The sequence below is a fragment of the Corvus brachyrhynchos genome, unplaced genomic scaffold (genome assembly GCF_000691975.1).
Source record: "Corvus brachyrhynchos isolate BGI_N302 unplaced genomic scaffold, ASM69197v1 scaffold125, whole genome shotgun sequence".
In the NCBI taxonomy this organism is placed as follows: Eukaryota; Metazoa; Chordata; class Aves; order Passeriformes; family Corvidae; genus Corvus; species Corvus brachyrhynchos.
In genome coordinates, this window is record NW_008238342.1 from 1,571,893 (window position 1) to 1,586,357 (window position 14,465).

Genomic DNA, 14,465 nt, shown 5'->3' on the forward strand with positions numbered 1-14,465 from the left:
TTATTTCCAGCTGTAAAACAATATATTCCCAGTTGCTTCACCAGGGTTTTGTGGGGATTAACTGTGAGCAGAGCCTGGAAGTGCCCTGTGGTGCACACAGCAGTGTCCTCACCCTGAGTGGACCCAGCACTGGGTACTGGTTGTGTCTGAGAGAGGAGGGATCAGTGTCAGTGCCTGGGGACATCGTTGGGTCTGTGACTCCCTGCCGTGATACTCTCTTCTGGTTAACTCCAGCCTGGCTCTTTCCTCAGTTCTCCTTCCTGCTCTCCATCAGTCCCGCACATCTCCAGGTGGTGGACAGGGACGTAAAGGACAATGGGATTTTTCCTACCCCACTTTGCCTCAGATGAAGTGAAGCATCCTGCCTCAGGCTCTTCCTGCAAACCTGGCAGGTAGCTATGGATTAAGCTGCTTAATCAATCCAGACAAACCATTCCATGCTGCTTCCTGGTGGTCAATACCTCCAGTCACTTGCCATTTCAGCAGCTTAGAGACTAATGATCCTTCACTCTGCAGACAGAGATGTGCCAGGAAGCAAAAGTTGCTAAACAGCCACTCAAGAGAGAGCTTTAAAATCCTTTTGCCTCTGTCCTTTCCCACCACCATCAGCTGGTAGCATAGCAACTGCTGAAGCTGCTTGAACTTGAGTTGACCTGAAATTACATGTTTCTCAGTTTACATGTTTATTAAAGCCTTTCTACTTTTTTGGTGCTTGTTGAGTTTACATTTTTCAGTCCCTGTGGGAGATTAGCAGCTTGTTCATGCAGAAAGCAGAAATAGACTTAATAACGTGTGATAGATGAGCTCAGATGGACCCTGGAATTAGAAACATGAGGGAGAGCTGAAGGTGGCCCTGAGCAGTGACTGCTGGAGAGGCCCCTGGTTTTGGTAGGATGTGGATGCAGTTTTCCATATCCTTGTGCAGACTTTGTGGGGCCACGAGGAAGAGCAGCATCCCCCAGGCTGTTTTCTCAGACTTTAGTGTTGGAGAAGGGGCTGTTGAAGGAAGCAGAGTGGATTGGAAATCAGCAGAGATTGATTGTAGTAACCCTGGGGTTTGTCACCTGGGGGAGAGAGAACTCAGGAACAGGTTCAGGAGTAACCTGCAGCTTGAATGATGGTTGGTGCAGGTGCAGTTGCAGCAATTTCTAGCGGAGGAATCAGTTTTGACCAGAGTTTCTGGAAAGCTCCTGTATTTCCATCTCCCTTGTTGAAGGAGAGATGGTGCTTAGTTCTCATACTTTTGTAATGACTGTATTCAGATATGTTCTTATGTTAAAGCTTAACTTGTGTTTCTTCATGGATCATTTCAAGATTAATATAAAACCTCAGTCTATACCTAGCTGATGGGCCTGTCATCAAGGGAAACGAGGGAAGTAGCAAAAATTAAGAATTGCTAATTGTTATATAAGGAAAATATATCAAAGATCAGTCTGCAGAACAGGTCTTGGTTCAAGCCTGCTGGCCATGCTCCTTGTGGAGCAAAATGGAGCAGTTAGATGCTGTGTGGAGTAAGTCATGGTCTTTTTATTTTTACTGGTATTTTGGTCAAATGAAAGCTGAACCATTTTTTTGTGTGTGGCACAATCTCAACAGATGGGACTAAGATGCTCCAGTCTCTGAACAGTCTTAGTAAGGGAATGAAATCCTTTCCCTGACAGGCACTTTGAGAACTGAATTATTAAATCAAACAGCATCACTGTCACCAGTGCACGCTTTGGCTGCATATATAAAAGCAAAGTGAGTTGTGCTCACCTTTTCAGAGAAAGGCATCATCATTTATCTTCATGTGACTGCAGCACCTGAGTTCTGCTGCCCTGAGAGAGGGCTTTCAGAGAGAATTCAAAGGGCTTAGAGGTGCTCAGTATTATTTTTTGGCTTTCCCCTTAATAGACTGATCCAGTACCTCTCTGTGTTTCACACAGAGGGCTGTGTGCTGAGAAAATAAAGAGTAAGGAGGTAAAATATATCTCACTTCTATTTTAATACCAGTCAAAAGATGGGGGGGGATCAGGGAGCAGTTAATTTTACCTGTCTTAGATATGTGCCTTAAGGTGAGCCCATTTCACTCCATTGGCAATAAAGGGAACCTGAGATAATTAGTACAGGCTGGAACATGGAGCAGCTACATAGTGAGAGTCAGGCTACTTATAATCAACTCATGGATGACAAGAAGTCCTTGTGCTGGGCCCCTCGTGGCCCATGAAAGATCCCTGTAAAGAGAGTGACATCCCACAAGCACACCACTCCTCTTCTCCGTGATGTGTGTTTGTAGCTATTTTGCAGCTGACAAAGTCAGAAAATTACAGGCGCTTTAAAACTGAGAGTTAATTGTCCATGATCCCAGCCCTGGGGAGCTTGTTGTTCCTGGAGATTACCTACAGAGCCTGCCTGAGCACTGTGGAGGGCAGCGCTCCCATCCATGTTGGAAAGGTGGCCTGCTGGCACAAGGCTTGGGAATGTGTTTGCTGCAGAACTGGAGATTCCTGCACATCAATACTGAGAGTCTGTAGCCACCTTTTTAACTCTGTTACAGTACAAATGATGACTCAAAGAGAAGCATTCAGGTCTAATCTATGTGAGTTGTTGTAATAAGCTTTACAATTAGAGCACAGGCTCTTCCATCTAATTCACTTAATTTACGCTGGGAAATGAGATACTGTTCAACTAATCCAATGCTATTTTCCTCTTTATTAGAGAATGAAAGCATCCTCTGAGGCTCTGGTGGGATTCAGACTAAGCTTCTGAGACACAAATAGTGTGAAATGCTAATGAATTAGCACGCTGCTGTAATTCCCACTTGGGATCTGGTGCCCCTCTCCTTCAGCCTCTCACACCATTGGAAGGGTTGGCAGGAGGCACTGGGCCTGTACCAGCTCTTTGTGCACGCAGGCTGGCTCTGTAAATGTTTGTTTGATAAGATGACACTGATACAAATGAACCCTCTTCAACCAGGATTTGTTCCAGCTGCCTTGTCTGGTGACTGCAGTGCTTTCAGGAAAGGGTTAAGACGTTTCCTCCTGCTTTGCAGTAACCCCTGTGAGCGTGGCTGTGTCTCTTTAGTCCGAGACAGCCCAGCTGCTTAGTTTAGAACACATTTGAGTCACCAAGGGGCATTTGCTCTGCTTCTTGATGGAAAAGACACAGAGAATGCTTTCTGTTTTCATAAGGCTGTTGGATCAAGTTCTCCCTTCATATCTGTGTACTACACCTGTGCTGGTGGGAGATGCTACAGGAATAGTCTGTAGTCTTCGAATTTGGGGGTTGATAGAAGGCAAGCATCCTGCCAAATGTTTGGTCTCTTGGCTTTCTTTGGTGTTACTGATTGCTGTCCCCTGGGTTCTGCTCATCCCATTTTCACTGCTGTTGTGCTGATTCTTTGTCCACTTTGTTCAATTCTTTCGCATTTTCTGGCTCACTTTTGCTTTCTCCCTTGCTTTTTGTACACGAAATGTGTGGCAAGTTCCCTGCAGACAGAAGCCCCAGCTCTCGAGGGAAAAGCAAAAAGACAAAAGCACATTACGTGCTGTGGCAAATGAGTATTTTATGTCACAGAGTACTAAAGTCACTCATTGCTGTGTTAGTGAATTCTGTGTTGGGAAGAAGCATCAGAGAGAGAGCAGTGACATGGAATTTGTTACATGATCTGTAGAACAGGGCTCCATCCCACAGTACAGGAATGCTCACGGAGGAGAAGAGGTGTATGGGTGATGTTTGTCTGCTGGGAATGCTCTGTCCATAATGGGGTGCAAAACCAAACAGTAAATGCTTTGCACCTCTGAAATTTATAAACCTGTGAAACCACTGCCCCTTGGTCTACAGGCTGGAGAAATCCTAAATCTTCCTCTTCTCTCACTCCTCTGGGTTTTGGCTTTAATTAAATATTCAGAATTGTTGATTTCAGAATTGCTTCTGGGCACATTCCTGGGGCTCAGACAGACCATCTCATTTGCTGGTGCAGTTTACCTGGGCAGGTGAATTAATGAATGATTTCTTGCTGCTGCTGGCACACTCTCATAGCAACACGTGCCACTGCTGTCAGCCTGTTACAGTACTGAGAGACAGACCTGGATGTCCCTCTTAGACAGAAACTCTTAGTGCGGTGTCCGCGCAGTGAAATCTTCTCCTGCTAAATGTTGTGAAATCCAGGTGCCGTTTTTCTTGCATGTAATAAATGGAACTGGAAATTTGGACCATCACTAGACAGCAAAATTTATCTGCTGCATTTATGACAGTGAAAGGAAGTGTGAAAATAAGCAATGCTAGTATAAATATTGGCATTCAGAGCCCTGAAGGCTCAATGCTATGGTGCAAAACTAGAAAAGGTACCCCTGGATGCTGCTCAGATAGTCTGGCTATTGCATAGAAAACTATATAGTTACTTTTTGTTCTGTGTTTTCTGCTTAAAAGAGTTTTGAGAATCTTAAAATTTGGTTTCCTTGCCTTTCAGTCCCATCCTCATCTGTTTGGCAATCACAGTCCATAGCTGCTCATTTAGGACATGATGAGAAAAGCTTTTATAATTCCCATTAGTAGGGGCATGAGCAGGATTGTGTTGGAAAACACAGATCCTGCCTGTCAGGGAAAGGTCTTTGGGTAGCAGGTCCCATCTTCACCTTTTCAGTCCCCAAAGAATAAGAACCACAGTGTCTCTTCTGATCTTATTTTAGAACCTGTGCTCTGTTGAATGCATGTGAGGAAACAAAACCTAGAACTTTTGCACTTGGTGATACACCAGAGTTTTGTGGCATTGGGGGTTCTTTTTGTCTAAAACCAGCCACAGCCCGTCCCATGCAAATGAGAGTTTATGGTCACCTTGTCTGTACAGTTTATCAGATGGTTTTGTTATGAATAAGGGAGAAATTTAAAAAAGCATATAAAATTCATAGTTTAAGAGGCGTATCCAGCTGGTTTAAGATTGCATTTTCTATAATATCTTTCTTTATGGATTATTTCACAGGAGAAAGTGGTAACAGTTGTTGAGGATTTTTCTCTAGTTTTTCAGTTTTCCCAGTTGCATCTTAAGGATTCACGGAGCCAATTCTTCTTCCATCATGTAAAAATTGCTTAGAATTGCCTTGCTTAGAAAGCCAAATAGAGAAATATTCCAGCAGTAGAGTAGAAACACTCACAAATACTTGCCAAAAAGTAAAATGCCTTTGTTTTCCACAACAGATGGAAAGTAGAGTGTTAATGGTACCAAGTGTAAGAGTTGAGGAGGTGTCTGGGTGATGCTCTTTGTCCTTGCAGAATCCCAGAAAGGTTTGGGTTTGGAAGAGACCTTAAAGCTCATCTCATCCCATCCCATGCCTTGGGACACTTTCCACTATCCCAGGCTGCTCCAAGCCCTGTCCAGCCTGGCTTTGGACACTTCCAGGGATCCAGGGGCAGCCACAGCTTCTCTGGGCACCCTGTGCCAGGGCCTCCCCACCCTCACAGGGAAGAATTTCTAATATCCAGTGCCTCACCCTCTGTCAGTTTAAAGCCATCACCCCTTGTCCTGTCACTAGGTATGATCGAGTTTTAGGTGGTCCTGCAAGGAACAGGGAGTGGGACTTGATACTCTGTGGTTCTGTTTGGTCTATTCTGGTCCTTCACATTAATTTTGTTTTCTCATGCTCTTTGCATTACTAAAATTCACATCATTTTCAAGCTCTAACAGTGTTCAGCCTTCTGAGCTGTAGACAGGAGCTGTATTTTCTTTTCTAACAGGAGGGGAAAGGCAGACCCCCCAGTTCCCTTTGTGTCTGCACAACTGGACCTGCTTTTAGAGTCAATGAAATCTACCTGTGGTCAATAACTCCCTTTTTTTTTTGAGCCTGTACTACATATGTCTTTTTTTTAAAAAAAAAAAAGTGAGCACCCATAAGCCCATTTTTCTGTGTCCTTCCCAAGTCTGCAATTCAGGCTGGATATTCCAGCTGCAGCAATCCAGCTCCAGATGTGCTCGTTGCTGGAGAGCCTTTGGCTTCCTCCTCTCTGCCTGGAGGAGGTGGGAGAGTGGCTGAAAGGGAGCAACAGTCCAGGCAAAGCTTGTGATAGGAAATAGTGTTGGGATGCAATGGGGCTTAAAATATAGTTGTTCACAATTACATGTGTACAAGGCCAACCTGTCACCATGTTTATTTAATTAAGGTCAAATTGAGATTTTAATTAAAATAGCAAGCTCATAACATCAGGCTGGTCATCTGTAACCGGCTTTTGTAAGAGAGAGCAAAAAAATGCTCCTCATTTATGTGCCAGTTTTGCTAAATAATGGGTAACTTGTTTAGATCACTTGCAGTAATTTAACACAAAGTGATATTTAAAAAACAGCTTTTGCTCCAGTTGGTGCCAGTAGGAAAGAATCCATTATTTTCAGTGAGGTGGGATTGATCCTCGAATAACTACTGGAAGAGTTGCTTATCTCTGTTCCTTAAATTCAGAAAATAGGAGCAACAACTTAAATTCCTAATTTTACAATATTTTGCAGCAAGCACCTGTTTTTCAAATGGTGTAAAGAAAGGGGAAAATGGGAGGAAAAAGGGAAACCACCATCATTTTTTTTTTTCTGGTGGGGGTGATTTGGATTTGGATTAAAAGTAGGGAAGATGGGCATGCTGGGTGACACCCTAATTTAAATCAGTTTGGCAACAGTAGTTTCTAAACTCGCTAGATGAGATCTTCAAGTCTGCTTAGCAGGATAAACTGCTCTATTAATTAAGCTCAGTCCCATAAATCTCTTCTAACTTGCCATCAAATCCCAAAGTAACCTGGATCACGCTGCTATTGAAGTCTGCAGCCCAGGAGAATGGAATTTAATATTTCATTTGTCTTGTGTTCAGCTACGATGTGACTTGTAAGATGTAGTTCTTGCATTGGGAATAAAAATCACCAAGTCTATCTTTTAATTGTCTTGCACCAAGAAACAAGTAATAAACTGCTGGTGATTTATAATAATTTGATTTTTAACGAAAATGTATCCACACACATTTCTTGAAAACAATTTTCTTGGAGAAATAGCTTTGTAAGTCAAAACATAATCAGCCTGGCATTTCATGTCAGAAAAGGATTCTGCCAGGAGTTATGGGAATGGTGCAGAATTAAAGCAGAAACAGACATTCCACAGCAAACATATCTGGCATCACTGATTATTGTTCAAGTTGGATACCTGCTGCAATTACAGTTGAGATTGTTTTTTCTCCAGAGGTACAATGCACAACTCCTGCAGTCAGTCTCAAGGAGATAGAATGGTTTGTTGTGAACAGTTGAAGGAAATTAAATCAAGCAAAATTTCAGTTGATCAGTTTTTGTGCATTTGTTTCTCTTCACTGAGCAGATCTTAACCTGCAAGGATTGTCCTGAGGGGAAAATCCCATCTTCCTCCTGTGATGTGGTGCTCAAAGTTCTTTCTTCCACGTTTCTGTGGATCCTGGATTCTTCCACTCCTCTGGGTTCTTTGAGGAACTATCTATAGGAGAGAGGGGTTTAGAATGACTCCCACTGAACTCTAAATTTGTTATGTTTCTTTTTCTGAGAGGGAGATCACGGGATAGTTTGGGTTGGAAAGGACCTTAAAGCTCATCTCATCCCACCCCCTGCCATGGGCAGGGACACCTTCCACCATCCCAGGCTGCTCCAAGCCCCGTCCAGCCTGGCCTTGGGCACTGCCAGGGATCCAGGGGCAGCCACAGCTTCTCTGGGCACCCTGTGCCAGTGTTTTAAGCCCCTGTTGATAACAATATTCTTTTTTGTTGCCTGATTTTCACAAGAGAATAGAGTTTGTGTCCTCTGGGCTGAGGGCAAACCGCATTAGAGTGTGGCAGAGGGAAAGCGCTACAAGATTCAGGAAATTGCTCATAATCTTGCAGTGTTCAGCTCAGGTTTTCAAAGGCACAAGGTGTATGCTATTCCTGTGGTTTCCAGTATGCAAGTGTTATTTACACTGATAGAAAGGGGAAGAAGAATAATAAAAATCAGGCAGGCAGCCAGAGCTCTGTAGGTTTTGTTTTTTTCTTTTCTTTTTTTTTTTTTTTTCCCCCTGTAGCTTCCATCAAAGGGAGCTGCTGAGATGCCTTTTATCAGCTTGCTTTGCGTTTTCTCACAGAGGTGATGCTCAATAGCTGGTTCCTGCCTCCTTGTGCTGCTTCTCAAACATCCAGGTGCTCTTCAGGTCTCATGCAGACTTTCTTGAGTACCTTTCCCTATGAAGCAAAGCAAACTTTGCAATCAAACACCATAGGAGGTGTTGATTCACTGTTGCCTTGGAGTTTTTCTTAGTTCTGAGCTACCACGAGCCCCACTTAGAACCTGTTGCAGCAGCATCTGGGCTGCTGGTCACGGGATGATCACTGGTGTTTAAATTTGCTAATATTTTCTCAGCTAGTGCTTTGATTAGAAAATATATCCTGGTTTTTATCTCTATTTTTGGGGAGATAAGATCAGAAAATGAACAAGTGATTTGAGTTTTCCACTCGTTGCTAATTTTGTCACGTTAAGCATTAGAACTTGGCAGAACCATGGCACCACAATCAGTGATTGGGGTATTCTGCTGTGTCAGGTCACGGGGCAGAGGAAGGGCTGTGCTGGAGCCCTTTTATTGATGGTTTATGCTAAGGCCACTCAGTTGTCTTTATTTAAGATTTCTTTCTCCCTCCCTCACCCTCCAAGGTTGTGCTGAGTGCTGTTGCTCATATGCTTACAAGAGGGAGAAAGTATAAACCTCGTAATGATCTAAAAGACACTTCTGTGTTCCATTTAAGACAGAAGCTGCTTTGTGGCTCCTGTATTTTCACAAGTGTTTCTGACTTGGTAATGCTACCCCCAGCGCAAGGGGGCTGAAATTTAAGCACAAAAAACCCAAGCCCAATTCTTTCCAGTAGCAGATTAAATGCTTATAAAAGATTTGGTAAACGAGAGGGGAAATTGTGTTACAAAAGGCTTTGGGACAGCCTGACTGCACAGATACGTGATGGGAATTTGGATTTTCTGACTCCTTGTGATGTGTTTTTGCCTCCAGAGCCGCCCACCCCGATCGCCCCTCCAGAGCTGCTGGCTGTGGGGGCCACGTACCTATGGATCAAACCCAACGCCAACTCCATCATCGGGGACGGGCCCATCATCCTGAAGGAGGTGGAGTACCGCACCACCACGGGCAACTGGGCAGAGACGCACATTGTGGACTCTCCCAACTACAAACTGTGGCACTTGGACCCCGACGTGGAGTACGAGATCCGAGTGCTGCTCACGCGCCCCGGGGAAGGGGGCACGGGGCCCCCCGGACCCCCCCTCACCACCAGGACCAAGTGTGCAGGTAAGGGTTCTGCTGCTCTCCCTCTGACAAATGCTCTGCCACACGTCCTTGGTGCAGTGCTTCGTCAGGGATCTGAACTGGCATTGTGAAGTTTGATGCATCCTGGAGTATTTTGTGTTGTTCCACAGGCAGGTGTTTAAGAACTGTTGTTTTTATGCGTGTGGTTTATCTGACAAACTTTTGCTGCAGCGTGAGGCTGCTTTCTGTTGGAATAGGCAAACAGATGACCAGTCCTCCAGTAGGAAAATTGTTCTTAAGACCAAGCTGTGATAAAATTTTCACCTCTAAGTGCATAACAAAATTTATGTTGTTCTTGGATAGTGGTTCTGCAGTGGTTATTAACGAATTGACACCGATATCAGTTTGAGTGTCCCGTGGGGAAGCTGGAAGCATTTAGTTTTTAAATTAATTTTTGTGTTCCATTTGATGGAACAGATTCCCTTCCTCATTTCTGACAAAGGACTGTGTTCAAACACTGTGCAGCACCTTCTTTTTCTCTTTCATATTGGAATGGATCAATTTTGATCCAGGGACAGAAGTAGTCTATCTTTCTTTCTAAGCCATGTTGGACTGTGAAAAACTGATGGATGATGTTGCTCATCTTTCAGATGTATTGGCTATTCATCCTGTTGTCATACATTAATCATTAGCCATTAAGGGAAATCAAGCCCTGTGCCTGGCAAGGGGATGAGCAAAGCACTTTTCTCCCTCACGGTTTTTTTCCACCACAAAACTTCATTCTCTCTCATTTTTGTAATTTTTGCAAGGTCCTCACTGTGGTATGAACAAAGAACAGGCACTAAAAGGCTGCTCTCCTTTTGACACAGCCTTCTTTCCCTCCCCACAAATTAGTGGCTTGCAACATGTGGATTTAGGTAGTGAAAAACTTACAAGAACATTCTGCTTCCTGTTACTCTTTCTGATCAAATAGCAAATCTGAAGTTGGAAGAAGGCATTCAGAACAGCCAACATAATCCTGGGATGGGACTAAGCAGTGCAGTATTGGTGTTCCTCATCCACTTCATAGCAGGAACATTTCCAGCAACATCCTCTTTCTCTACCATGAGTGGAACCCTGGCAGGCTGACTGTGTTGTGGGTGGCACATCTTTTATTATGCAGGTTGTAAATTAGTGAACATTTAGTGCCCCTTTGAGAAGATTTGGTTAAAAATAAATAAATCTGAGCACGAGGCCCTGTTTGCTTTGTTCAGCACCTGTCCTTGGGTAGGACACAGACAGAGGCTTTGCTGCAGCTGTGTGGAAGGCATGGAAGTGATGTGGATGATGTCCTGGCCTGTTTGGGAAGTTGGCACATGTTCTGCTACTCACCTTCTGGCTTTCTTCTGCTTCCCTAATGTGGTCAAATTCTCTGGCATCATCAGAAGTCACTGCAGGCCTGGCCTGGGACTGTGCATTTAATGGAAACGTGACGTGCTCAGATTTGGTCTGGAGTGGATGTGTTGTCACTTGGCAGTCACACTCTCTGCAGCAGCCAAACTTGCAAACTTCTCTGCCTTACCTGTACAGAATGCTGGTTTAATTCAGGGGTTAAAGTAAAAAAAAATGCTCGCTTTGTGCATAATATTGTCTTGTCCTATGCCCCAAATTGCTGAGTTTCCTGCCCAGCTCAGGTATTGACTGACATTGAGAAGGATGACGTAGATAATCTGTTCAAATTGGCAAAGCTGAGGCACTTTCTGTTTTCCATCCTGTTTTGCTAATGAAAATCTAACTGGAGAAGGTCATTCTGTTAATGTTAGCTGTCATACAGGCCTTGTTGAGATTGATGGCGATGGCATTTGTGTTTTGTTTATGGCACTGGCTGGGAGAAATTGTAATGGTCTTGATCTAAGTGAGGACCAGGAGGAAGGGAGAGACTTAATAGATAAAGATGTACAATTTCACCAAATGCCAACTGAAATGAGAGACAAGAAAATGCAACTCATTATCCCAATTTCCATACGTCGTGGAACTCCTTCAGAACACCATTTTGAGGGTAATTACACAAAACTTTCATGGTGAAGATTTTCAAAAATGTGCTGAGCTGAGAAAACAGCTCTGCTGCCTTGATTTTCCTAAGAGTACCTAAAGAATGACATCAGGGAAAATTGAGGGGTTTTAAAATAGTTGAGGGATGAGCGATACTGCTTTTTTCACGTGATTTTTTTGTTGTTGTTGTTGTTTTATTATTTGTCTTTACCTTTTCTGAGCAAGAAAGAAGTACCAAACTCCTACACATTTGTATGCAATCAGTAGGTGATTGGAGCTGCCCAGTTTTACTGCGCTGTTCAGAGTTGTGCTGTGTTTATTAAGCCCACAAATAAAGGTAACAAAACGGACTGCAGGAGTAAGAGTAGACAATATCACCTGTGCTGGAGGAGTATTTACTTATTTAAATTGCTAGAAATTAGTGTAACGATAAGCAGAAGGTGGCTGCAACCTCCTAAGAGAGGGAAGTCAATATCCCTTGTACTGAATGCTCTTCAAGGCTCTTTTCACATAGAGACTGTATATTTTTTGTTCTGGAGAGGCTGAGTAACTGCTGGCATAGCTTTCAGTTTAAGAACAGATTGTAATGAGATTCTTATTTAGAGATAAAAATGAAAAGATTTGGGAAGGATCATGCTGCTCTTCCACTTCAAGTAACAGAAGCTCATTTACAAAGTTGCCCTTGTCTGCTGTGTGTTTCTTGACTATCAGAGCAAAAGCATGGCCAGGATGGTCCTGGATGAGCTGAGGCATCCTGACAACTCTTACCAAAATCATTCTTTAGTTTCAGATTTTGATCAGACTGAATGGAAGTTGTTTGAAAGGTTTTGGATTTGAAAGGTTTGTTTTAATTAGATAAAACCCATCAGGTAATTAAGGAAGGTCTAAATGAACATAAAGAAGTCTTATTAAACTGGACAATACCTAAGTTTCTATTAGCAGTATGCACCCAGGCATCTGTTACCCCACTTTTGGTGTCCTACAGGACAGCATTACAAGGCTTGATTAATATTTGATCTATAGAAATAATACTGAAAATTACATCCCAGCCTACCTCCTTCAAGGAAAAGCCAACTGCCAGAAATACGGCAAACGCTGCACAAATGATTTTTTTGTTTGTTTGTTGTGGGCTTTGAGTTTTGGATTTGAGTTTGTTTTTCTCATGGAGTGTGAAGGGTCATTACTTGGGACAGGAAAAAATTAAATGACCTTGAGGCATAACCCAGTAAAGTGTCAGTGAGAGGGAAGAGTTGCTCATCAGGGAATGGGGAAAAGAGAGAGACTGCTTAAGGTTAAGACCAGACATATGGTTGAAGGTAGGTTAAAGGAAAGATAGATAGGAAATATTAGTTTTTATCCCCAAAATAATAGGTTGAGGAGATAACAGGATTAGAATAGAGTGTTTGAACACAGTTCCCAATAGTGCCTAGTATTCAGCACTGGTTTTCTAAGTGTGGGGCATTTTAGCCATCCTCTATAGATAAACAGAGCTCTTTAAAATCCTTGTTCCATGGCCTTTGTTCACAAGAGTGTGCTTTGGGAGGCTTGAGGCTTATTTTCTTTTTGCTTATTGACTATTCCCCTGCTTTTTTTGTTGTTGTTGTTTTTTTTTTCTTTCTTCAGTTTCCACAGAAGGCAGAGTAGGGGAAAAGTTGTTTTTAGCCTTGGTGGGTGAAAAAAAGGGAAAAGTTTGCATTTGAGGTCATCATTATGCAGGAAATCTCATCTGAAAACTGCTTGCCTTCTAGTGGGGCCAACTCACATGAAAAACAAGGCCAAAGAGTAGTATTTAAATGAATATTAATAAAGGGACAGAGGAAAGACTTTCTTTGTGATCAGTACTTATTCCTGATTAAATACTGCCTGGAAAAGCTGCCTTGAACATTAGGTCCCATTAGCTTCATTAGAACATTGGCTGATCTTTATTAGCTGTTGAGACTAAAGCAAAGGAGCCCCAGGGGCACCTTATCCCTCTCTAAATCTCCCTGAAAAGAGATTGTGGCCAGGTGGGGATCAGGCTCTGCTCCCAGGGAACAGGCAGCAGAAGGAGAGGAAAGGGCCTCAAGCTGTGTTAGGGGAGATTTAAATTGGGTATTAGGAAAAAAAATCCTTACTGAAAGAGGTGTCAAGCATTGGAATATGGCTGGGGCAGCCATCCATCCCCTGGAAGTGTTCACAAGGTGTGTGGATGTGGTTTAGTGGTGAACAAGGCGGTGTTGGGTTAATGGTTGGACCCTGATCTCAGAGGGCTTTTCCAGCCTTGATGACTTTATAATTCTCCGCCTTTTGGGTGATGACAACAGGTGACTTGTAAAATGGGGATGGTTTAATGACCTTGTGGCTTGGAAGCAGGAGAATTGTTTGGTGAGGAATGGGAGGGGAGAAGAAGTCCTGAGAAACCCCATCATCTCCCCCAGAAAACACATGGCAATGATTCCTCAAGGAACAGGCTTGTGGTGATAGGAAGTTTGTCCTCATATGAAAAATTCCCAGGGCTCACACGCTGCCTTTCCCTTTGGATGAGCTGCTGGAGACTGCCTTAATCAGCACAAGGTGATTTAGCTCCTGCAAAAAGGAGCAGTTGTCAAGATCAATACTCAATTTTTGGTATAGGCCTAGGGAAATAAAAGTTAGTCTTGAATGATGGGGCTGAATTCAATACTCCTTTTAAAAATAGTCTGGATAAAGTGGCTGATACAAATGCAAATGATCTGAACATTCTGAGTTCGATATGATGTTACCAAGTGGCTGGAAAACCTTTTCCTCTGGTTGTTAACAGGTACTTTGTTGCCACGAAATCTAGTGAAGTTTACCAGTAGTAAGCAGCTTTTGCCATTTTGTGTTGGTTTAAGAGAAGAGTTCCAAATTCATAGAAATATTTCTGTCTTCTGCTCTATTACAGGTGTTAGAAAAGGAGGTATTTGCCCACTGTTATGAAATGTATGAACTGAACAACCACAAGTATGTGCGCTGAGTATGAGTTCAAAACCACTTCTTTCTGGTTTAATATTAAGGTGATATCTCCCATTAAATAGGAAACTTTCACACGTTGATGCTGAAAAATAAGATTCAAGGTTGCCACCCTACTGCCTTCTTTTTTTTTCCTCAAGCTTATAATAAAAAAAACAAATTAAAACTCAGATATATGATTCAAAGCACTGCACAGAAGGAATATCAAGTGATT

The 14,465-nt window shown here is 42.9% G+C and overlaps 1 protein-coding gene across 9 annotated transcripts in view; it reads left to right on the top strand.

Annotated features, from left to right (window-relative positions):
* PTPRT (protein tyrosine phosphatase, receptor type T) overlaps nucleotides 1–14,465 on the top strand; it is a 315,834-nt gene that overhangs the window by 88,416 nt on the left and 212,953 nt on the right. For all 9 annotated transcript variants that reach the window (XM_017735146.1, XM_017735147.1, XM_017735148.1 and 6 more), the window contains exon 6: nucleotides 8,999–9,292. In XM_017735146.1, the coding sequence (XP_017590635.1) occupies nucleotides 8,999–9,292 (294 nt within the window). The remainder of the gene's footprint in view (nucleotides 1–8,998; nucleotides 9,293–14,465) is intronic.